Source organism: Fundulus heteroclitus, chromosome 5, assembly GCF_011125445.2.
Source record: "Fundulus heteroclitus isolate FHET01 chromosome 5, MU-UCD_Fhet_4.1, whole genome shotgun sequence".
Classification (NCBI taxonomy): domain Eukaryota; kingdom Metazoa; phylum Chordata; class Actinopteri; order Cyprinodontiformes; family Fundulidae; genus Fundulus; species Fundulus heteroclitus.
In genome coordinates, this window is record NC_046365.1 from 33,077,227 (window position 1) to 33,103,594 (window position 26,368).

Genomic DNA, 26,368 nt, shown 5'->3' on the forward strand with positions numbered 1-26,368 from the left:
TAAAAATTCAAAGCTTTATTGCTTCTATTCGTACATTCCTCAAAGCTACAACTTAAGGTCTCTGATCTGACCTTTCTGAACCACAGCTTAAAACAGGAGAATTGTTTCTACTCATTATTAAAGTCGAAGGAACACCGCAGACAGGTCAGGCTGCAGTTCAACCCATCATCCGAAAATGGTACGGCAACAAATGTAAACCGAACTGAGAGGCCGGGCGAGGAGAGCATTAACCAGAGAAGCCGCCAGGAGGCAGATGGTATCTGTGGAGGAGCTGCTGCACTGCAAAAAAGGATCTAAAAATAAGTAAAATGTTCTTAAAGTTAGTGTATTTGTCCTTGATTTGAGCAGGAAAATAAGATTATCTGCCAATGGAATGAGTATTTTGACCCCTAAAATAAGATAATTAGACATCCTGCACTTGAAATAAGATGATGGAGATGAGTTGTTCCTATTTTAAGTGCAAAAATCTTATTCCATTGGCAAATCATCTTATTTACCTGCTCAAATCAAGGACAAACACACTCATTTTAAGAACATTTTACTTATTTTAAGTTCTGTTTTTGCAGTGTGAGATCCTCGGGTGGAAAAACCTGACGGCAGGATAACTACAAGCTTTGCACTTGTCAGATTTGGCCTTTATAGAGGGGTGGTGGGAAGAGCTGCTAAAAATAATAAAAAAAAGAAGTATGTCTCGCTTGCAGCTCACTGCAATTCATGGAGGAGACACAGTAAACATCTACAGTAAAGTAAAGATCTAAGCTAAACAATGAAGCACGGCGGTGGCAGCATCATGCTGTAGGGATGCTCTTTCCAAAGTTGTATGGAACTAAATATATCACAATACTAAATATATCACAATACTGGAGGCAAAGCTGTTGGGAAATACTTGAGACTGGGGCAGAGATTCGCCTTGATCCGAGAAAATAGCTCATCAAAGCATTTTCATGTGTTCAAATGGCCTAGTTAAAGCCCAGCCCTAAATCCAACTGACCCCCTGTGCTAGGGGGGGGGGTTGGAAAATATGTTCACAGAAACCTTTTCATCTAACATGACTGAGCTTGAGCTATTTTGCAAAAAAATCAATGGGTAAAAATTTAATTCGCTGGCTGTGCAAAGCTGGTAGAAACATACTTAACGCTTGCAGCTGTTGCTGCAGTGAGAGGCTGTTCTGCTCCAGGGGGCCTGATTACAAACACCAGCACACTTTTTGGGATTTTAATTCATTTTAAAACATTTTGTGAACCCTTTGTCGTTCTCTTTCCATCTCACAATCATTCAATTCTTCGTCCTGGTCTATCACATGAAACCCAAATAAAGACGACTGAAATTTGTCGATGCAACGCGGCATAATGTGGAAAAGCACAAAGGGTGTCGACGCATTTCAAGGCCCCGTTCTCGCATACGGCAGGAATCAAGAGTTTCTGAATCAAGAGTGGGATATGTAAGACAAAAGTAACGCGCAGAAGCTAAAGCGGGATAGACAATGCTCTGCAGAGTCTGCATAACCTACTGATGAAAAAGACACAAGAGAAGATGCAAAATACAACAGATCCAATATACCTCTTCTATAAAAGCATCTAAATGTTTCCCTTCATGCAGATCTTTGGTAGCTGTGTAAAACCTATCAGAGCAGCCATTCAGCGGCAGATACAGAGAATCCGTCATGAATGAATATTAAAGCCAGAGAGAGAGAGAGAGAGAGAGGAGTGACACTTAATCGTGTGTCCATGTGTGAGTCTGTGGGCTCGTCATGGTGATTACATGTTAACGGGTTTATGCTGCTGCTTTAAAGCCAGAGAGTGCTAACCGGCTGTTGCATGATGGGAATGCCCCGTGAATCTTATTTTTGAACTAAAGTGGCCGTATGACACTCACGTATATACAGAGCAAAAACGTACAGACACAGAATCTCCAGGCTGGAGAGATACTCGAAAAAGCGTCCGCAGCAGTGAGAGGCGTGAGAAGCGACAGCGAAGAGTGAGAGGACAGAGAGGCAGACAGGAGATTAATTGATGTTAAAAGATGTTCTCTCAGTCTCTGCCACGCCGGCTCTTCTCCCGGGAAGCGGGGTTTTTTTTTTGCCCCTAGCAGGTCACAGCTCCAGATAAAACACTAAACTATACCCTTCGGGGGAATCTTAGTATGCGCCGAGGCCGCTCATGAGAGCGCAGAAGAGAAGCAATGTTATCGGAGCTGAACACAGACCTCAGCCACATCCTCTCAGAGACAGTGAGAGGAAGAAAACGTGCAATCCATCACAGCCACTCCCATTAAACCGCATTAGAATAATTAATGAGCCCAACTCCCTCTCCTGAGTCTATAAACCTGTCCCGAACTCCTGCAGTGATGACTGTGAGTTCTGCGTGCACGTGTGCGAGTGGTGGATACGCTCATCTTTAATAATTATTATATACCATTAGAATAAAAATCAGCAAGAGACAAGGACGTGATTAAAGAAGATTAAACCTTACAGCCACTTCTGCTCATCCCCTTGCTTCTACTTCCTTCCTGTTTCGCAACAACATTTTTGATTTATTCCTTTAGAGCTGAAGGTGCGTTGCTCAGAGCAGCCGCGTCTCCTAAAATAAAAACTCACTATTATCTGTCAGATTATGTATCTCTGGAGCTGTTGGAAGAGTCTTCCCCCATCAATTCCCTCCGTCCTGCGGCGTCTCCAGCTGCTTGTTAGCCAGATGGAAGATGAACTGGAATCGCTTCAGCACATCCTGGGTCGCCCTTAGGGTCTCCTCCCAGTTGACTGAAAACTGCTTTGCCTGCGAGGGGATGCCTCGGGGGCAACTTTAATCTAAATCAGAACAGCGTCAACCGGCTCTTCTAAAAGCTGAGCAATACCGAAGGCGTTTGAAGCTGCGGAGGAGAGCCTGCATGTACCTGTCAGTCACCCGATCACAAACGAGAACATTAAAAACAGGTGAGAGGAGCGGATCATGTCACGATTACATCATCCCCGTCAGTCAAGTTGGCTGTAGCTACGACAGACGCGCAGCTCTTTGCAGTCGCATCAAACGGGCTGGAAGCCACTGCATCTTATCTTAAAACGCAGCGGGTGCAGGACTATCCTTATTTGACTGAGTTCAGCACTACGGCTCTCTTTAAGGAGCGATGATTGGAAAAAAAAACTTTCGGCATATTTGCTGCGAGAGGCATAAATGAGGAATGAAAATGTGCTCCGCGCATCGCCACCGACCTCCCTGCAGCGTGTACTCTGTGACGGGCCGGCTGTAGACGCCCAGGCCGGCTCCTGTGTAGGCGGCCACCTGGATCTGGTACTGAGTCCAGATGATGAGGTCCTTCAGCAGACAGTAGTTGGTCTCTGGGGTGCTGATGTTCTTCTCCTGGTAGTCCCCCGGCAACCCGGCCAGGCGGTACCTACGCACAAACACACACATGTGAATTTAAATCACAGACTGATCTGGGAACAGCTGGGTTCTTATACCATATAACATAATAAAACAAGCTTTTGGACTTTTAAAATATGCAGAAATAGAGCATTTACACCAATATTCACAGCAGACCTGTAGTGTCATCAGGGCTCCTGGTGATGTTTCACAACCTGATTTCATTTGTGCCAAACTCATTTTATTAGATATTATGCAAAAGACACACGGTAGAGCTCTAGTCTATGAAAGGATCTGCAATCTACTCATGATGTATGTCAGAGAATAAATAATTTAAAGGCCAAGTTTTCCACTCAACTAACATCCGTTTGGGACTCACACTGCAAAAAGTAACTAAAAATAAGTAGAATTTTCTTGAAATTATGAATTTTTCCTTTATTTGAGCAGCTAAATAAGACTATTTGCCAATGGAATACGATTTTTTGCACTTAAGATAAGAAAAATTTATCTTATTTCAAGTGCAGGATTTCACTTATTTCAAGTGCAGGATATCTAATTATCTTATTTTAGGGGTAAAACTACTAATACCATTGGCAAAGAGTTTTATTTAGCTGCTCAAATCAAGGAAAAATACATAATTTCAAGAGAAATGTACTTACTTTTAGTTCCCTTTTTGCAGTGCATTTAGCTGGTGCACAAATAATATTTTATATTATCTTTAATATTTGTTATAGATTAAACAAAATGTGCGTTTGTGACATGATGCTGACAACAAAGCACCTAAAGGTTCAATTTAAAGTAGTTTCCATGATTAATCCCTGTAAATTAGGCCCTCTTTACAGTAGACTGAAACTGTCTGAACAGGGATATATTGCAGCAATTCTGGACAAAACTGTTTCCAATGTGAATCATGTTCCAATGCACTTTTATTTGTTGCCAAATAGGTTTTGTACAACTTCTCTCTGGCCCATGTTGCCACAACGCAGCCACTGCTTGTATCACATCTGCATCTAGAGCATTTTTCTAACAATCTACAGACATTTTAATGAAAAACGAATGCACCTTGGCCATCAGTTTCAACCTTTCTGTAGCGAGGGAAAGACAATCAGTATTTTTATCTGCTTAACCGTTGCAGGTGAGGAGAGTTTCTTTAGAAAACGCTGTGTGTCACACAGTATGCCATCAGGGACGGTAATTTCAACCTGGTACATTTCTCTGTGCTCATATCTTGGTGTTTGCCGAAAAGGAATCATGACATTTTTTTTTTTTTTTGACTGACCCCTGGCAGCTACACACAACAAGACTCTACACCCTGAAATCGTTTCTTCTAGGTCACCTTGCGTATATTCTAAGATTGTAATATTCCCTTGGAGCCGTTGCTCAAACTTCCCCCCCACCCCTCTTCTCCTCCTCCTTCTCCCTCCACATCAGTTAATACAATAACAAGACCTCTTTTTGACACCATGGCAAAAACATTTTGCAATGGATCTGGAGCCTAAAAAGCTTGCAAATTTCTTTCCGTCAGCCAGCTTATGTACAATTTGGAGGTGTGCGTGTTTCTCTACAACTGGGGATCCTATTTCACGGGGAGACCAGGGCATACCAAACTTACCTTACATGCAGGCGTCTGATTGAATAGGCGTGATAGGCGTGATGATTAGGGTTTGTTCGTTACACCTGCAAGGTGAGATCCTTTTTTCACAGCCAGAGAGCAGTTACAGGACTCAGTGTGCACCGCCAGTGTTGTGAGAGCCCTGGCATGAGGCCAGTGTGGCCAGTCCTGGTTCAACACTTCACTGCAGCAACCAGGCTGCTCCATGCAACTCTGTGATAGGACTGTGATAAACCAACATCTCCCCAATGAGGATTTAGTCATGCTCTAAACACCAGGAAGGTGTTCTTCGCTCCAAAAGACCCCAAGTCTGCAGAGATGATGCAACTAAGGATCTTTTAATGCCTGAATGGCTCATAAATCAGTGTTAAGTCAACAATAACCAACATTTCTCTAAAATAGCTCAGATTGAACTGAAAATACACAAAACTGCAAAGAACCAATAGCTTGGAAGTAGAAAATATTAAGAAATGACGAAAGACTATTAATCACGATACAGCGTGGCTTTATGTTAATATTGATCACGGGCATTCCCCAATTTTCCTTTTCATTTCACAAATGTTTTTTTATTTTCACCATTTTATAATTCCCTGCCCGAGTCAAGACCGTTTAAGGAGCTCTAAAGACCGAAACTCTCTAATTTCATCTTCAAATGGTGCACCTTCAAGGCCTTTGCTTTAGTATATTTGATTTAAACACCCACTTAAAAGAATATATGACCCACCGAGACAAGGGAAGTGGAATACTACTTCAGTATTGTACATATCTGATGGAGCTGAATGGAGCAATAATCCCCATGTCAGCGTTTTAATATGACACCTATTCTCTATAACAGGATGTTCCAACGATTCACTGGCTGAGTCAGCACTCAATCACACATGCATATTGCACACACACACACTGACAAATACAAATTCTGAGTAGGCTCTGGGGGCCGACATCAGTTCTCTGCAGAGGTGAGAAGATAACCCCTCTCCCTTCTATCTCCCCCTGACACACTTGGAGATGAAGAGGAGGAGGAGGAGGAGGAGGAGGAGGAGGAGTGGGGCGAACGGAAACGGGAGAGAGGGAGAAAATAGGAAAATAGGAAAAAGAGAGTGAGAAGCTGGCAGCTGACACAACAAGAAGAAAAAAAGGAATCCAAATGGGGAGGGGCAGAAGGAGGTGGAGGCTCTGTCCTACAAAGCTGAAATGATACAGCGAGGACGTCTGAGTGCGCATTGCTGTTTTTTAACTGATTTCTGAAGTGGAGCCCGTGAAGGAGGATAAAGACCTGATAACTTCAACTACAATTATATGCAAATGTGCGCGGGAGACAGCTGATGACAGTTTGATTACACAGACAGGGTGTCATACTTCAGGTAGACATCACAGAAGAGGGGATCAGAACCAAGGACAGCGGCAACATCCTTAAAGAGCACTCATTGTGGAAGTACGCAACCATCTGTGTTTTAAAAAAAAAAAAAAAAGCGAAGCCACTATCAGTGACAGGGAGATCTATGCTGTCTGCTACTAAACTCAATTTTATTATCACTTCTTATACTTAATAATCATTCCAGCTGTCCCCTACTGTATGTCGATGTGCCCTTGGGCATGGCACTTAACCCCTAGTTGCCTACTGATCCGTGTATCGGCGTGCAAACGTTGTGAATGATGACAAGAAAAGAGCCACATTAAGTTCAGTCCATTTACTATTCATATGCAAGTGTCGAGAATGACATTAGGGAAAATTTGGAGTAATTTGAAAGCGTCCAAATGTTTATTTTTTTTGTTTAAAACATTTCTTGGAGTCAATCAAGCGATTATAAAATGTTTTATAGCACTTTGGACAGTATTTCATCACTTGTTTATTACCAACTAAAGCCTATGCAGATATTACTTTAAAATAGTCTGGACACAACCTAAGTAAACAACTTAGAACTATTTTAAATTCTTAAAACTTAAAATTGTTTATTGTCATTTATCAGAATTATTTTGGTTTCTGCGCAAACAATGGACAATTCCCCATTTTTTCAGAGAAAAAAAACAGTAATATCTGAAAAAACTGAATAAAAAAACAATCTGTTTTTGTTTCATTTATACTTTTGCTGTGCTAATGCAGTCATTTTGACCAAATATAGATTGAATGGCTTTACTTGTCTAATTAGATCACATTGTTAACCTATTGAGAAGTCTTTATGACACCAGAGTTTTAAATATAAGCATCAGCTTGTGTATTCCTCCATCAAGTCTTTATAAAATGATCTAAATATCGGCTTCCTTGACTAAATGTAACTCCTGTTCATTGATACTGGTGTAACTAATCTTAAAGTCTAAATAGTTTTATTTTTTAACTATTTTAAATCATTTTCATTTTTTAACAATTTTTACTGTTTTCTATTTGTCTATTTTAACGTGTCTGTTTTTTAATTGTCTATCTATTTTAATTTTACAATTATTTTCAGTTGTATGTGTGCGGCACTTTGTTAACCTTTGTTCTTGTAAAGTGCTTTATGAATAAAAATGGTAACCTCTGTGATTAATTATCTAAAATCTTCATTAATAAAACGCATCAAGTATTTTTTTCAACCTTTACAATTCACAGTAAAAGAGAAATGTTAAACATTTAAGTTAACCCAAAAAACAAAAATGATCTGCATGAATACAAAATGCAGTTTTTAAAATAAAATCTCATTTATCAAGGGAAAAAGCTGTCTAAACCAAGCTATGTGAAACGTAATCGCCTTTAAACCTACGTGTGGTTATGATGGCTGCCAGTCTGGGATTCTGGCCCATTCTTCTTTTCCAGAAATGTTTTTATTCATTCATGTTGGATCTTCAAGCATTAACAGCGAGTTAAGGCTCATGCCACAGCAACCCAATATTTGACTGGACCAACTACACTGCAAAAATGGAACTTAAAATAAGTAAAATGTTCTTAAAATGTGTGTATGTGTCCTTGATTTGAGCAGGTAAATAAGATGATTTGCCAATGGAACAAGATTTTTGCACTTAAAATAGGAACAACTCATCTCTATCATCTTATTTCAAGTACAGGATGTCTAATTATCTTATTTTAAGGGTCAAAATACTCACCCCATTGGCAAATAATCTTATTTACCTGCTCAAATCAAGGACAAATACACTAACTTTAAGAACATTTTACTTATTTCTAGATCAGTTTTTGCAGTGTACATTTTTTCCTTTCTTTCAGCCAATCAGAGTTCTTGTCTGTTTTTCTAATTTCTCCATCAAGGGAGGATGTGTTGCTCTTTAAAGATCTTCTAGCCTTGTTCATATCTGACAGGATCTTTTTCTTGATTGCACAGGTCTGCTTGTATTTAGGCCTGGACGTGACTAGCAGAAATCATCCTCTAGTATGAGTAGCACTACTTCAACACATGGGTACATCTCAAAGAAATAGAATATCTTGAAAAAGCTCAATTTATTTGTCAGAAAGTGAAACTTTCTTTTAAATGTGAATCCATTACACATGCAGTGAAACACTTTGAGCCGTTATTTCTTGTAATTTTGATGATTATAGCTTAGTGTCTCAGAAAATTAGACAAATCTTAAATGAATCAGAGTGCATTCATGATTAGAGCGAAACAAAGAATACATACAGAAATGTGGCTTAATCTAAAGTATATTTAATACCTGCTTGAAGGTTATTTTCAAAAGGTGCTTTTAATCTGACAAACGAGCCTCACTGCACACTGCAAAAAGGGAACTAACAGTGAGTAAAATTCTCTTGAAATCTGTGTATTTGTCCTTAATTTGAGCAGGTAAATAATATAATCTGCCACTGGAAAGAGTTTTATGACCCCTATAATAAGATAATTAGATATACTGCATTTGAAATAAGCTGATGGAGAAGGGTCGTTCCTATTTTAAGTGCAAAAATCTTATTCAGTTGGCAGATCATTTAGACTTGCCCGCTCAAATCAAGGACAGATTCACTCATTTGAAGAAAACTTTACTTACCTTTAGTTCTCTTTTTGCAGTGGATGACCATGACTTGGAAATACCATTGATTTTTATTCAAGTAGGATCAGACTGAGACTCTGCAGCCGGCTAATCTTAAAAGACTGATGGGTATCAGGGACAAACAAATCTTTAATGGGTGTAATTTTATGCGCGTGACTCAACATTTCCACGAATCGCTTGTTTTCCGTTCAAAACCACGTTCAAACCAGGTGAAGGTAGGTTTGTTTGGCGTGTGCTCACCTTAGCACGTATCCTCGGAGGACGCCGTTAAGCTCCGACTCTGGAGGCGGCTGCCACTGGACCATAATGGACTGGTTGGTACGACCACTGGCCACGATGTTATTAGGCGGCGCGCTGGGGGCCTCCTCCCGTAGCATCATCCTAGGAACACGCACAGAAACGAAGAAAGGAGCAAAAGCTGAGAGCGAGAAACACGACAGATTTTTATCAGACTTATAATGAGTTTCTTTGGGATGCGTTGCGGGATCCGTTGCCGTCTTCCTCTGACTTGATCACACAGTCACGGCCTATTCAGCAATAGGCTAAAACGCATTTTTATCCCAGTTAACTTCTCCAAATACTGTATCTTCATCTTTTCTCCTCTGGTGCGCACGCTGTTTACTGACATTCTGTTTTGCAAGTAGATGTAGCAGAACAGATTTGAATTACTTTTCTGTTTCGTGAAGTGACAGCTCAGAAGAGTATAGAAATCCTGGGATTTGCAGTCGGCTGAATGCAAATTACTGCAAACATCCAGTATTTTATTAACAACACAACAGCACTGTTAATGTCTTATGCTTTAACTTCATAGTTGCCAGCTTCATCTTGCATTTACTTCGATCAGCAAATACACAGATCACAGAAGCAAGAGCATTTATCAGGTTGTCAACAACAACAGGTTGATTACAGCAATCATGCATCGTACTATGACTACCGAAAGGAAAACTAATACTGATTGTCTCTTCATTATGTCTGTGGTAAGCAGGATGGATGCATTATCTCAGCATTAATTCTGTCTTCAGACTTAAAGCGTTAGAAGCAGGAAGAAAAAGGGTAAACATCACGATTTAAGCGAACAGGAGCGGGGCAGCTCATTGGGTCAGAGCATCTCTAAAACTGCACACTGCAAAAACTGATCTAGAAATAAGTAAAATGTTCTTAAAGTTAGTGTATTTGTCCTTGATTTGAGCAGGTAAATAAGATTATTTGCCAATGGAATGAGTATTTTGACCCCTAAAATAAGATAATTAGACATCCTGCACTTGAAATAAGATGATGGAGATGAGTTGTTCCTATTTTAAGTGCAAAAATCTTGTTCCATTGGCAGATCATCTTATTTACCTGCTCAAATCAAGGACAAATACACACATTTTAAGAACATCTTACTTATTTTAAGTTCCGTTTTTGCAGTGCAGCTCCCCTGTAGGGGCTTCCTGGTCTGCAGTGGTCAGTATCTATTAAAACTGTGTCAAAAAAACCCCACAGAAACAGAATTGGAGACAGGCTCATGGGTGGCCAAGGCTCATCGATGCCTGCGGGGAGCGTAGGCTGGGGCCCCTGAGGTTCAATATAACATAGCTGCATATCAATAAGCGCTGAGGCCTGTCCAACACACTGGACCGCTGAGCACTAAAGAAGTCCGCCTGCATGGACGGCCGGGTGCGCGTGCGTCGTTTACTGGAGAACACGTGGCACAAAGGTGAGCCGCCTGCAGCAGAGACAGGCCGATGTTCTGCTGGGAGACCTTGGGTCCGGACACATACTGCCTACCTAAACATTGTTGCACACTATGTCCAGCCATTTAATGGAAACGGTCATTCCTGATTTCTCTGGTGTTGTCATTGTCGTTGTTGTTTTTATAGAATAACAATGCATCCCGGTCTATAAAGCAAAAAAAATGGGGTTCAGGAACGGCTTGGGGAATGAGTTTGTGGGGTCGACTTGCTCTCCGGATCTAAATCCGATTGATTGTCTGGGGTATATATTGAACAAACAAGTCCGATCCAGGAGGGTTCCCCCTCACAGCTTACCGGATTTACCGGATTGGCTGCAAACGTCTCGGTGGCAGACACCAGAGCACATCTTCTGGGTGTTTGTTTGCGATGGGAGAACAAATTGATCCAGAGCCGTCGGCATTACGCAATCAGCCTACTTTAATGCTCGGCGTCGTAACTGTAATTGAATGGCAAGTTGTTTAATTGGACCTGGATCTAAATGATCTATTGCAATTGGACTGACTTGAAGTGGATTTGGAGCGAGTTGAATTCGTCATAACTGGATTTAAACTGGACCTGCTTGTTTGTAGCATTAAGAGGACATTTTGCTATGAATTCGATCCATACGTTGATGGAGAGCCCGGTTTGGTGTCCTGGAGTCTAAGAGTCGATGGTTTAGAAACGTTTAAAAGTGTAAAATCTTCGGAGCTCCAGGCAGGTGGCTTTAATATTCCGGCCGAGTTGACTCCTTTCAACCTCGGCCCATAAGCGCCCTTACAGGAGACGAGCACCGCAGTGTGACAGCGGAAGATAGTTAAATCTACTCCGGTATAAAACGAGCAAAGACCTTGTCTTTTCATTCCTAGGAAGGCAGTATGATCCCTCGCTGCCTTTGCCCGGCCTCTGTCTCTACGAACCGTCTCCTCATCTTTACTCTGACATTTTGAACCACTTCTCAATTTTTTTTTTTTCCCCCCACCCCCCACCCCCATCTGCAAACTTCCACCTTTTATCCATCGTGTCCTTTGGCCCCAATTATTTCATCCTTCTATCTTTCACTCATCTCCTTTCTCCCCCACCCCCCCTTCTCTACCCTCAAACTTCACCCGTGATTAAAGCCCCCCTGGCCTTCACATGACCAGCAAAGCGCACAGGCTGAGCTGGTCAGCCTCTGGCTTTGCTGTAAGCAGCTCAGCAAACATAATCAGAGCCGTATGTGCAAACACACACACACACACACACACACACACACACACACTTCTCCCCAGCTTAAGATAGGCCGTTACATCCGATGGTCTTTTCCCGTCCGTGGATTACGCCGCGCGATTTACACTACCTTGTCCCTGAAACCCCCGCTTGTTTCCCCTCTGTGCCCCATTTCCCCCCTGAAGTATTCTCTTTAAGCTATCGAACCATTAGCTCTGATACGAGCGCCTGCATTCGTGCGCCTGAACGTGTCCGTGTCTAGAAAAACGAGTACGCTCATCTGTATGTGTGCGTGAAAGCAGGGGTGTGAAAGCTGTTAGCGAGAGACTTGCGCAGGCGGATATATAGCACAGGCCAGTGGTTTTTACAGCTGTGCTTTACTTCCATTAGGTTAGGCACTGTCAGACACCAGGTGCTTCAGGCATACAAGCACGCACAGAAACACACACTGGCTAATGGGCCTTGTGTGAGCGAGACGGGAATAAAGGTAGGTGTCTGCAAATCGCGTATATATAATCCTCAATTATATAGCTGCTTTTGACTGCAATTGATGACGCAGACTGAATCGCATACAGACTTCTGCTATACAAACAGCTGAGCGTCCTTACAGCAGCAGCAAAACCACACATTTCCACTCCTTTAGTGGAAACACAACACACACACACTCACACACAGACACCGGCTGGCAAACCGTATTCCAAAAGTATTCCCACCCATTTAACTTTTCCACAATTTGCCATCGTATGAACACATACAATACTTTATTGCATGTCATAGATCAGGGGTGTCAAACTCATTTTGGTTTAGGGGCCGCATACAGCTTAATCTGATCTCAAGAGGGCCATACGAGTAAACTCATTGCAAGATTAAATAGAACTAATAAAAGTAAACTTGTTGTTGATTTTTATATTAAATGAATTTCACCTTTACACAATATATTATGAATAACCTCAGCGTTTTTTAAGAAAAGTATGTGCAATTTCAACAATACTTTTACTCAGTTAAATATTAACGTGTGCATTATGCATAAGAACTGATCACAGTGATTGTACAATGTTGAAAAATTTATTCACATTTTTGGAACTTAAAAGCACTGTCCTGCATGACAAAATACATCAACCAGCTAAAAATTAAGAAATGATTTAAAATCAATTTTCCGTATCTGAAGCTCAGTGCTACCATCTGCTGATTAAAACACAGCACCCTTTGTGGACAATATAGGAACTGCAGATATTCAATTATACGAAGTACATGTTTTTTTTTTCAATAATTGTTTTATCATTCTCTTCCTTTTATGTCCTCTTTCTTTCATCTTTTCTTTTTTTTCTTCTTGTTCTTCCTTTCCTCTCCTACTTTCCCATTGCAGTGTCCATATCACTTGAGATATTCCCCGCATGAATCATAATAAAACTATTCACATTCATAAATCAAGCTGAGCACTATGGCAAAAGCAGTACTGCTCCACTTGTGAAAGTCAAATCTGATGAGCTCTTTTTGGCATTAAGACAACAATTCTTTGTAGTCTTAATGCCCGCGGGCCATATGTTTGACACCCCTGTCATAGACCAACACAAAGTGGTGCTTCATTCTGAAGAGGAAGAAAAATAACTGCATCTGGAGATGATGGCGTGCGTTTGTGTTCAGCCCACCTGAGTCAACGATTTGTCTAAACTTTTCATTGCCTGAGTTGATTCAGCAGGAAGTGGGGCGCTCCAACTACAGACAGCGATGTCTACAAACTGTCTGCCTCTCACTGCAGTTGCAGCTGGAGTTCGTTGCGAGTCTTTTGGGGGGAATTTTCTACCGGCTTTGGGCATCTAGAAACTGAAGTTTCCACTGATCTCCTTGGCTAAATAGCTCAATTTCAGTCACTCTGAGAGAAGTCTGCATTTCCAAGTCTTGCAACAGCTTTTAAATTGAATTCATGTCTGGATTTCATACCATATACTTTGATCTATGCTCCGGCTTTATGTTAAGGGTCACTGTCCTGCTTTAAGGTAACCCCTTCCTTTCCTGTCTAGTCTCAAGTCTTTTGCCACTTCTAACACGTTTTTTTTTCCACGACTTTCCTGCATTTAGCTCCATCCATCTTCCCATTAACTGTGACCAGCTTCTCTGTCTCGTCATTAACTATATATATATATATAAATATAAAATAAGCAATAAATGCATTTAATTGCCTGTCTGGTAAAAACTGAAGGGATTTAAAAATGTTTGAAAGGACCACATAATTGTTCACAAAGATGATTTATTTAAAAAATAAACACAATCGGGCCAATTTTTCAAACTCTGACAGTAAGCATCACATCTTAAAGTCTTTATATTAATGTTCAGCAACCAAACAAAATAGTCCAAAATTCAGAGCTGTGTGACACACTTTCCATGTCCCTTGTTATTAAGGAAAAGAGGACATTTCCTGCAGGAGCCGCTCATATTCTCTGGTCTGTGAGGGGAAAATGTGCATCAGTGTGTGTGTGTCTGTTAGTACCTGCGCTCCAACATTTAAGTGACGTTTCTATTTGTGTAATTCTCAACAGTTTAGTGCCTGCTGGGTTTTTAGCTAAATCCACATACTCTGATCCTTAAGTTTAATGGTGTTACTGGGATACAACATCTCACAGGATTCCTGCAAACTATCCATGTCGAAACGTCGCGCTATTCATTCCCTCAGTTATTTATTAAATAAAATTTCCGATGGTTTTTAAAACCACACGCATATTTGAGATTTTGATTAAGCAGTGATGTAAAGGACTAGTTCACGGCTTTTTAGGACATGTGGACCAACTTAGATCAGCTTTATTTAAAAAAATTAATAACACCTAGAATTATAAGACCTGGATGCGATTGTCCCACCCTGGATACAGTTTGTCATTTGTGAGACCTTTAATTTGTTTGTAGTAATTCAGAAAACTAAAATTAAATGCATTATAAACTACAGTTTAAGGCATTTATCCAAGAGTCTGGTGGACAGAAAAGCTTTGAGACATTTATCTGCACTAACTAAAAAAACAAACTCATCAATGAACTTGGGCAAACACTCAGTCTGCAATCAGGCAAACCAAAGATTAAGAAGTTAATCTCAATAAAAAAAAAAAACGTTTTTGCAAAAAATATAGAGATTTTTACATTTTGGGTAATTAAACAACGATCTGAGCCTTGACACTGAAACATTTTCTCCAATGCAGTATTTTCTTCGTCCCAGATCTTCCTAGGCTCGCTGGGAACTCTGGCATCCTCCTGTTCAAGCACAGCGGAGCGGTTTTCATTTCAGATCCTGCACGACGAAGACGAGTGATGCAAATTGACGGCAATGCAAACACGACATAAGACAGAGAGCGCGAACGCAGGTGAGATGTGACTCGGTACAACCGGCTTGAACAGATGAGCTTATCTTTGCCGTGTTTGACACAGAAAATCTTGTCTCCTTTAAACATCGAGTAGTTTCGCTGGGGGCTTAAAAATGCACAAATGGAGAGGGGGGGGGGGGGGTGTTGGGTTGGGGTGACACAGTAAAGAGACTCCGTCAGGCAAAAATAGAGACGCTTTCAGCATATTCTCACAATAAATCAAAGCCAGCTGCAGAGAACATTTGCTGCTGCTGCTGCTGCTTATGTGCTTTACGGCTGTCTTTTTAGTAAAAGCACATCTGTGATCAATGATACTTTTCGCTGAAGGACATGAATAATTTGTGAAGACCGTAAAAGTCTACGACTTTTTTTTGGGAGGTAAAATAAATTTAGGAAAAACATAAAAAAAAAAAAAGACAAGCAAACAGAATATTCTAGCGGTCCGCTGCATCAACGCATCCATCAGTTTTTTAACGTGAAGTTAACGGTGAATGATGTTGTTCTGAGCACAGAACGATAGGAAGACGTACATTAAAGCTGCGGCAATGTTCTTCGGCTAAACGCACCAGAAAAAGTGATTTGTCCCGGCGGTTGATCCACGAAGGAACTGGTCCTCTGGACTGAAGATAGTCCAGAGGATAGAGGATACTTTTATAAGCAACTGTGACCGCTGCTGAGGGCCAAATCACTGGATGAACCCAGTTTTTACCACAATATATGTGATAATAAAACATCCATAATTAGTGCAACATAGGTTTGCGTCTGACAAACTCACAGCTAATGAGCAATCTTTTCATGTTTCCATGTTTAATTTTATTCCAGGGGATATTAAGGCAGTTCTGCAGGTAAAAACCCGATACTATCAAGGTGTTCCTAATAAACTGGCTGGTGAGAGTATATTTCCCGCTTTACAGCCTAAAATGCCTTTACCTTGATATAAAATAATTACTAAGAGTAGAGTAGAAGCAAAACGATTGGGGATACATGATTTTAGGAGTTACGGTGGGAGTAATCTCTCCTTCAGTGGCTCATGCTTCCTTTTTACAGATGATAATGGTGTAAGAGCAGGTCATGCATGGCTAAGTCAGTTCAGGCGTGACATGGAAGACTTTTTTTATTGCTACAGTATCCATGTGAACTCCATTCAGTAAGAAGAAGTTAGGGAACAGAGCCAATGTTGTGATGGGGGACGAATGAAAAAACGTGTTCTAATGTCAAAGATCCAAGTTATGATGAGGACAAATCAGGAAAGCGTTGAAGCAGCTGGAAGCTCAAACTTTCATATAATAAGGGCTTTCTGTTATTAATATTCCAAGCTTCTGCCTCGCGTTACGCCCGGTTCCCTCACGCTGTCCGTATTAATGCGTTCTGTCATCCTTCTCATGTGGCAGTCAGAGCTTCTGCAGGACATTTCGCTTCGCTTCACTCTTCCTGAGTGTCATTTGCAGGATGTGCCTTGGCACCGGTGGCAGCTCTTGTGTGCATCTTATCCGGCAAAACACCCAGCAGATAAAAAGGGAGCGTCTGTTTACGTACGAGATGAATGCCGAGGAAGAGACGCGTCCATCTGCTCTGATGCACTGACCAGTGATGACTTGTCTGCCTGCCAGTCTTTCATTTACAGAGGATCAATCCAATCTATTCTCTAGGGCCTCCCGACAACAAACACTGGACTGAGGAGCGGGCAGCGGAGCAGCTGCTGAACACAAGCAGCGGTTCAGACCGGAGAGGAGGAAGGACGAGGGCGACGCTAAAGCAAGCTCCTCCTCTTCCTCCTCCTACCGGAGGAGCAGCAGCACGATTAGGGAGCAAAAAAAAAAATCTGAATATTTAGAGAATGAACAGCAGAAGAGATAAAGGAGAGCAGAAACTGAAAGCAGATTGCAATCTGAGGTGTGTGATTGCGCGACGTAAACAGCTACTGCTGCTGCAGAGCGTTTGGCAGGACGACAACTGGCATCTCTCTGTGGTCCGTCCCTTCAGTCAGACAAAACCCTGTTTGACAGCTTCTGTGTGCGCCCACTTTATAATGCACCGCCGCATCTGTTGTACGGTAAGCGAGTACCGGGGACTCGGTCTCTGCTCGCACTCGAGGCGAAACTGTTATGAGAACCTGCGAGCACCTCCCTCTGAACCTCTTACGTTTTACGCTGTTCCATCAGCGCCTTGGCATTATAATTACCCTCATCAGTGCCTCCCTCCTGGGACGCACGCACGCTCAACGCTGTAAACGCACATGTACGCACGTGCATAAAAACATCTGCAGCGTAATCTGTTTGCATACGTGGTGGAATTGCACTGTCCCCTTTTTAAACAGTCTCGCGCAGGCAAACAAGCAGAGCAGTTAATTTAATTGTTAGTTGGCTGCCTGCAACAGAAAGAGACACGCAGGCAGGTGGAGATATGCAGCAGAGGTGGTACCGACACCGTGTGATGGGCCGATTTAAAAGAAAACATCTAAAACCATAACAATTTACATTGTTATCCTCGGGGTGTTGGGGTCTGTTTTTATTTAGCCATGAATCTAATGTTTAAAATCCTGTAATTTACTTTATCCTGTAATTTACTGTAATTTTCAAGCTGTATGCAAACAAAATTTCGTTCTGTACGCAATCTGTGCATACAAAATGACAAGTAAAGTTGTCTAAGTCTAAGTTTAAGTCTAAAACCAAGACGGCTGCCATATTTAAGTTAGCTCATGGCTTAAAGAACTGCAGATATTCAGAAAAAAAAAGACTCACTGTTTGACATTAAAATAATCCAAACCTTTCCTGTTTTAGGTGATCTGAGATTACCAAAATTATTTCTGGTTGCCATATTCAAGACCACTGAGAGACATTTTTTTTTTTTTTTTTAATTAAAAAGAAAACTTTCTTTCACTTCAGATTTTTAGGTACGTTTTTTTTTTATATTTGGTAAAAATCAGCTTTTGAACAGTCTGACCAGGGTAAAAGATTTTGGCTGCAAGTGTCAGGACTTTGTGCACTTTATGTTTAATCAAGTTTTCTTTGTCTGACCTTAATATCCGTTTCATGATTTAAATTCAATTAAGTGCGACAGAAAAGCAAACGCAGAGGAAATCTGTGAAAAAATTATGTCTATATTTTCTTTTTCTTGAACAAATAACAGACATTATCTGTTTAAGCAACTAAAAAAAGCCCAACAGTAAAACAACATACAACATTCTCATAAAGTTAATCGTTTTCTCCATTGAATTAGGCTGTCGGGCACCTGAGAGAGGCGTTGCTCGATTACTAAAGGACCTATTGGATGTTTTTGTCTAATTTCTGCACATTTTCACTGGTTGGCAGAAAAAAAAAAACAATGTATCTAGAAAGCATGGATTTTTTTTTTTTAATGTAGTGATACATTTCCGGATACGCATTCAAACTTGAGTAAGTGCTTGGAAACTGTGCTCAGCAAGTGGACAAAAGTTTCACAACAGACATTTCATTGCTTTATCTGCGACTTTATACACAAAATGCTCTAAAAGGTGACAAGTGGTTGGATGTTATAATAATTTTTCCTCAGGCTGCGTACAGGAGGCGCCTTAGAAACTCACTTTTTCATCAGAATGATCTTGGATGGTATCTAACCAGCCTAGTGAGCTGATAACACGCCTTGTTTGGTTGGATGGATTTGCCGTCAGAGCTCACTGCGGCTGAGAAGCTCAGTAATTTGGTCTGCAGAGTCATGTAGATGGTAGTTTCCACTGTTAACGCATTTCATGACAAAAAAACCCTTCCTGTACTGCAGCTATGTTAAGCTATAGCTTCGTACCAAAGTTATATAGACTATTTATAACCTCTGGGGGTGCGTGCATGAATGGAGCACTGGGAAAACTCCTCCTCCTGCCGCACCAAACCCCTACTACAGCTATGAAAACATAATTTGTCGACGGTTCCTGGTTTGGTGCAGCTAATGGTGGGGTTCAGACAAAGGTTAGCTTGCACCTTACTGTGAACTCAGTGTGACCGACAACAAACAGGGTCTGATCTCACTGCTCCTAGGAGCAAGCAAGGGGTGCCTAATCAATACAAGACAGTGTCTCTACATGCGTAAAAGCGATTTAAAACTTCTTTACGGTGCCTAAAGTGACATGAATAATGTTCTTGTGCACCCTTTTCTCTAATGCTGCACTGGGGTAATTGTTCAAAAACGGTCACTGTTTATAGCTGAAGGGACTTACAGCTGTTACAAACTAAAATAATGAGTTTAAACGTGTGCTCTAGAGATGACCTTTTCTCTTTTTCTTTTTTACCAATTAACAACATGCAATTTATGCAGCCAACTGACCCGTTACGATCATTTCAGAGACGCGCTTCACCGCTCGGCTACTAGCTCTACTTCAGCGCTCACGGATGTGGCATGACAAGCGCTACCACTACATGGCTTTCTCATATGGGCTTGATGGATTGATGGTGGGGTTCATGGGTTAATGGGTTGAGTAGTCGTCTGGCAATCAGAAGGTTAAGATAAGATAAGATAAGATAGTCTTTATTGATCTGACAATGGAGAAATTCACTCGTCACATCGGCTCATACAAGAAGGTGCAGAGTAGGGAAGGTGCATTCAGTTATATACAGTGAATCTTCATATCTACAATGGATCAAAAAAGAATACCAAAAAATACAAAAAAGGAAATAGGAATGTAAATGTCTCATTTACATTCTTAGTGGTCTATATATATATATATATATATATATATATATATATATATATATATATATATATATATATATATATATATATATACACACACACATTTCTATATACTTAAATATATACATATATCTATGCGCCTACATACATACGTACCTACGCGTATATACGTGCATATACATTGTATACATTTGTACATACATACATACATACATGTGTACTGACATATGTTCAGGTGTTGATAGCAGTAGAAGTCACTACATCAGGATTATTGCACGGGTTGTGGGTTCGATTCCAGCTTCCCCTTGCCACATGTCGATGTGCCCCTGGGCAAGGCACTTAACACCAAATTGCCTACCGAGCTGCGTCTCGGTGCATGGGGAGTGTTGGCCTAGTGGCGCTTGCACTCATAAGGATGCAAGTACCCGGTTCGATCCCCGGCGCCTGCACTCTGGGTCCCTGAGCAAGACCCTTAACCCCAGAACGCTTCCCGGGCGCCGCACATGGCAGCCCACTGCTCCCCAAGGGTGACGGGTTAAAAGCAGAGAACAAATTTTGTTTCAATGTATGTTTCAATGCATGTTTCAATGACAATAAAGATGATATTACTATTCCTATATAACACTTCAATCTATCATATCTACACCAGACTATCCTTTAATGTGCATGGAGGAGGGGACTGGTGCACATCTCCAGTCTGCCATTTTTTTTTTAGGAAAAATATAAAATTTTGTAAATTTCTTGATAAACCTGTGATCATTCATGAGCAACTGTCTGGGATTTCCACTTTTTACAGAGTTTCCCACTCTGCTTTATAACGGGAGCGTGGCTCTTTTGCCAACCACAGGGAGCACCTCTAAGATTACGGCGAATTACGGCACAAAGGTTTTCGTAAATATGAAAATAAATGAATGAATAAATGAAAAAAACTTTTCACACGTTCCAGTTTTGTACTTCACCATCACAGTTTTCTCACACAACTTGTATTTGATACACACGCCTGCTGCTCTTACCTCTGCGTTTCGGCGCTGTACTGACCCCTGCCCACTTGATTGACAGCGCAGAGCCTGAACTGGTAGGTTCTCGCCGGCGTGAGCCCGCCCACTGAGACCTCGCTCACCGCAGGATCCACCTCGGATAGGTAGACCTTCCACGGAGAATCTAGACACAACACGCGGAGATTAGAGGTTGATAGCATCTGGCTGAGGCCGGACAAACAGGGACGCAGGAGCGCGCGGGACATTAATCACAAGGACTGACAGGAGGACAAGAAAGAGGAGGCAAAAACAGGAATTGGAGGCGAGAAACTTTAAAGGGAGGACGAGGATTAGTTAAGAGGCACAGATGCTGCTGTGTGTTGTTGCCAGCTTATCGTTTGCTGAATAAACCGCAGACAGATGCACTATTATCCCTATTATCGCATCAGCCTCATGGGTATCAGTGTAAGTGAGAAGGATAGTGTACAAGCCCAGCGTATTACAGTCATTGTCTGATATGAAAAAAAAACAAAACAAAAAAAAACCCTTGTATTTACACCGCTGCAGTCTCTCTGAAGTACAGTGGAGGGGGAGAAAAAAAAAAATCTAATCAGTGTTCAAAAACTCCAATCCATTCCTCACTGTCTGGGTTTTTTTTCCACTGAAATCGACCAGTCAATTAAGCTCCCCCTTTTTTCTCGTTCTTTTCTTCGCCTCCCCCAGCTACTGCCGCATTATTCCCCTACTCTCCCATGGTGATTTTGGTGCAAATTTGTAGTTTCAACGTAGCAGCTGTTAAATGATACCAGTACAGGTGTATCTCATTAAAAGTTTTTCGAAATGAGGATTACCAACTGATATTTGTCCATAAGTACCAATTCTTCAGTTTTGTGCATAATGCCTGGCTAAGCATGTAAAGGCTCGCCAGCAGATCCCCTTAGCTTGCAGCCATCTCTCTCCCATCTGTTTCTCCTGTCATTCTATTCCTGCGTCCCCCCCACCACCCCCCTTTCCTCTCTCTCTCTCCCTCCCTCCCTTATTTGAAAGTGAGCCAGCCTGCTGTTACAACATCTGTGGCGGAGAGAGGCCGGGACTGGAAAGAGAAAGAGAGCAAGAGGGATGAGGAAGGGCTGGAAAATAAGGAGCTCAACAGCAACCTGTGCGTTTACGCTGGAACGCTGTTCTCCATATGCATGTCTCTTGTAAATGAGCGAATTTGAGTGCGTGTCACTTCCTGGTAGACAGCCAGTGAACAGCTTGTTTGCCTCTCAGGAACTATAAAGGATGCCCAGGGAGCGACACTTCCAACTACACACACACACACACACACACACACACACACACACACACACACATACGTACTGTTCTCAGAGAGCTCCAGGACGTAGTAGAGCAGAGGGGAGTTTCCATCAAAGGGGCGCAGCCAGGACAGGTGGACGGAGCGCGAGTCTGAGTCATTGAGACGAGCCGTTAGGGAGCGCGGGGAATGCGGCAGCTCGCTGAACAAAACAGAAACAAATTGATAAAATTTTACAACACACCCAAAACATTATTGCATAAACATTCAGAGACCTGAAACTTTTCCACATTTTGTCGGGCTAGATCCACATACTTTATTGTATTTTATTTAATAGTCCAATCGAAGTTATAATTATGTTATAACTGATAGGTTTGAACATTTTTACAAACAAAAATCTGCGTAGAACCTCTTTTTATTGCAGTCACAGCTGCAATAAAGGCTTTTGAGCTGTTTCTCCAACAACTTTGCACCTGTAGACAGGAAACCTTTGTCCATTACCTTGTATGGAATGTTCTAAATATATATATATATATATATATATATATATATATATATATATATATATATATATATATATATATATATATAACAATGTGTGTATTCCGGAGCATGTAAAAAAAGTAATTTCCCCGTGGGATCATTAAAGTAAGTCTGAGTCTGATTCTTCTCTTCAGATAAGCTCTGGCTAAGTCAAAGAGGAGGTATAGCACCTGGGAACAGTAATTTTCAACTTTTGCCACAGATTCGTAACTGCATTTCGGTGAGGACTTTGACTAGGCCATTTTACCAAATGAATGTGGTATGATCTAAACTATTTTGTTGCAGCTCTGGCTTTATGTTTAAGGCCATCGTCCTGTTGGAAGTTGAAGCTCCTCCCAAGTCTGCAGTCTTTTGCAGATTTTGAAAATAATTTACCCAAAAACATCGATCAGGCTGTACGTCCCATCTGGAAAAAGGTATTCGAACTGCATAATTCTGCCACCACCTTTTTACCTGTAGGTGTGTTCAGGGTTGTGTGCAGTGTCAGTTTTCTGCCACACACAGCATTTGTTATTCAGGCCAGAAAGTTTCATTTTGGTCTGTTCTGACCAAAATATCTGCTTCTGTGTCCTCCACATGGCTTGTGGCAAATTGCAAATGGGACTTCTTATATCTTTCTTTCAACCATGGCTTTATTCGTGCCACTCTTCTGGAGTGGAGTGCAGCAGAGTGAAATTGTCCTATTGACAGATTCTCCCACCTGAGAATGGATACCTGCAGCTCCTCCAGGGTTACAAGGGCCTGTTGACTGCGTTTCTCATTAACCCTCTTCTTACCCAGCCTGTCAGGTCAGGTGGACAGCAATCTAATTCTCTTTTCATCTTCAGATGATGGATTGCACGGTGCTCAGTGAGACATTCAATGCTTGTGATGTGGGTGTATAACCTAACCCTGCTTCACCGTCCTCAAAGAGTTCATCCCTGACACTTGTTTCTTGGTCTTTATGATGCCGTTTGCTCACTGAAATTCTCTGAGGTCTTTACAGAACAGCTGTATTTATACTGAGATTAAATTATGATGCATTATTTAGGATCATCAGAGTAAAGGTATACCTACTTTTAAAATTCTAACATGTAAAAAACACACCAAAAAAACAAAAAACAAAAAAACAAAAATGATTTTCTTTTCTTCCATTTCACAGTCATGTGCTACATTTTGTTGGGATCTTCAACCTTTACAAAAAAGCAAAAAACATTTTTGATAAATTTGTATCATAGGAAACCTGTTGTCATGTTTAAAGACCCACTGTTTTACCTCTATTTTTAGGTACTGAAATAAAGAAAAATATAAAACCTTTCCAAAACCAGAATGGATACATCTTCTTTGATGGGATGTTTATAAAGCTGTATTAAAAATCACAATCACAATTTGCTTTACTTTCAATGTAAAGTAAATTAATTAAATCCAAATATTCCATGAAAAAAAACAGAATTTTGTATTATATCTATATTTTAAAACATTAGCTGGTTCTTTCACTTGTTAAGCCAAATAGCAAAAGAGCCATTGTAGAAAGTGGAAAGGTCCATTTGCAGCTCCGGAGCCGCACGTTGCAGACCCAAGTCTATCACATAAAATTTCAATAAAATATATAAAACACTTTAGTTTGTGGTTGTAATGTGACAAAAGGTACAAATGTTTAATGTGTGTGGAAAAGTTTGCAAGGCACTTCATTTTAAAACTCGTACAGAGCAGCAAAGCAGTAGAGCATGAAGTTTACATGGAGTTAGGCCTCATATTGGTCACAACAAACCTTGTTAATGAGGATGGCCTCTTAAAGGTGCTTGAGAGAATTAGAACAATATTCAAATAAGATATTTAAGGAACACATCTGGATCCGTGCCACAAGCTTCCTCTCAGACTTTTAAGCTCAGATTGGAAATTATGCCAAGCTGTTGGTCCGCACCACAACCTCAGGGCTGTCAGCAGGCCACTGTCTAAAGCCTTAACTGTAGTAGGCAGCTGAGTTTCCCCAAAAACAACAGGGCTATCCATTTCATGTTATTCATTATTGTTCCCATTCCATCTTTTATATCCAGTATCTTCAAACTGTCCCATTTAGGATATATATATATAACAAAGAAGAGACAACATTTTGCTATGCAGGCATCGTTTTCTTTCTTTATTCACTTGTGGGGATTTTGTTTTTTACTACATTAAAAATGTGGATTGTTTGAGGGAAACACAAACTCTCACCAAACATCATAATTCATATTATAGCAGGAGTCACCGAGAATCGTTTCACAGCACCTTTCCTTTTTTTTTGTTTATATAAAAACATGAACCTCTCATAACCTCTCTGCATTCGACCGCCTTTTTCCTGCTTTCAGGGTCCGCAGGACAAGGAGGACTGTGACTTATCACAAAAAATGAAGATAAAGCAAAAAAAAAAAAAAAAAAAAAAAAACAACAAAAAATAAAATCTGAAAGGTGGAGTAGGCGACACCTTGTTATCAACATTTTTCAGGTCTGATATTCTGCAGACCAAAATGAAAGTGGCAACCTCATAGTTCCAGATATGGGATGAAATTTTCAACACGACAACAGATATCTGCACGGACAATTCTGCAGATACGACGGTTGGCACTGAGATTTACCAGATAAGTCACTTCTGCCCGCCAACAGTTTCTGTGCAGCCCTCCGCACACATCTTGTACAGATTAGGCAAACAAGCTATAATATGCTAATTAGTGAGCTTTGCATCAGCTAGTGGGAATTTTTCTTTTTTGGCACACATAAATAATGCCTTTGTCCCAATTTCTGCAAAGCTATTGTAAATAAAAGCCTGTTATTAGCTTTAAATTTGCATTTGGAAAGACTTCCTTACCATCCATATGAATACAAAATGCAAATCTGTAATTACACATACTGTATGCTATTGCAACATGTCTAGGACAATGTGCAGTGACTATTCATTAAATAGATGTTGTTTTCCCTTGTGCGTTCTTATTCTATTATGTATTTTATTTAGTCTTTAGCGCGTCAGTTAATTTCTAGTGGTCCAGGATCAGTAATATTTATCAAAAATATTGTTTTGGAAGACCCATTCTTATTCTTCACACGCTTTGCAACACCACAAATATATCTCTCTGCATCTATTAAAAATAAATTTTCCAGACATTTGCCCATCCCCTGCAGAGATTTGTGCATCCGTCCCATGTTAATAACAAGAAGGCTACACAGATATATTCATGAAAGCAATAAAGAGGATGCAGACATCTGATTACAGCAATTTTAGTGCATCATAATTCTCTTTAAAAATGTTTGGCTTGCAGGGAAATGTGAAAAACAAAGCACAAGGCAGTGGTTGTCTGCGTGAAGGCTGCAGGTGCTGGCACAATTCAACATATTTACAGTCAACATAAAAGAACCTATATAAATATATTGATAAGGAAAACATGATAAAAGAGATCATTATTTGTGCTTAGAGTTGCTGCATGCCAATTTCACAAGGTTATTAATTTTTTCTAAGCGATCTGGGTATATATGTGGTCCTGGGGCAGTCCTCTGTGATGGAGCAAACTGGTACCAGCGTAATCAGATAAAGGAGGGTTACCTATGATTGACACGTTTCTGTACAGTTAAACCTTTAATACTAAAGCAGTTTGGAATCAAAAAGGAAAACAAGACGGGGAGACACCAACACAGAAAGTCCAAGTTTCCCTCACATTTTTTGGTTGAAATGTC

At 40.8% G+C, this 26,368-nt stretch overlaps 1 protein-coding gene across 3 annotated transcripts in view; it reads right to left on the reverse strand.

Annotated features, from left to right (window-relative positions):
- Positions 1–26,368, reverse strand: part of sdk1b (sidekick cell adhesion molecule 1b) — a 413,277-nt gene that overhangs the window by 52,637 nt on the left and 334,272 nt on the right. For all 3 annotated transcript variants that reach the window (XM_036137444.1, XM_036137445.1, XM_036137446.1), the window contains 4 exons: positions 22,207–22,343; positions 20,881–21,028; positions 9,178–9,318; positions 3,209–3,390 (listed from right to left, as the gene is read on the reverse strand). In XM_036137444.1, coding sequence (XP_035993337.1) covers positions 3,209–3,390; positions 9,178–9,318; positions 20,881–21,028; positions 22,207–22,343 — 608 coding nt within the window. The remainder of the gene's footprint in view (positions 1–3,208; positions 3,391–9,177; positions 9,319–20,880; positions 21,029–22,206; positions 22,344–26,368) is intronic.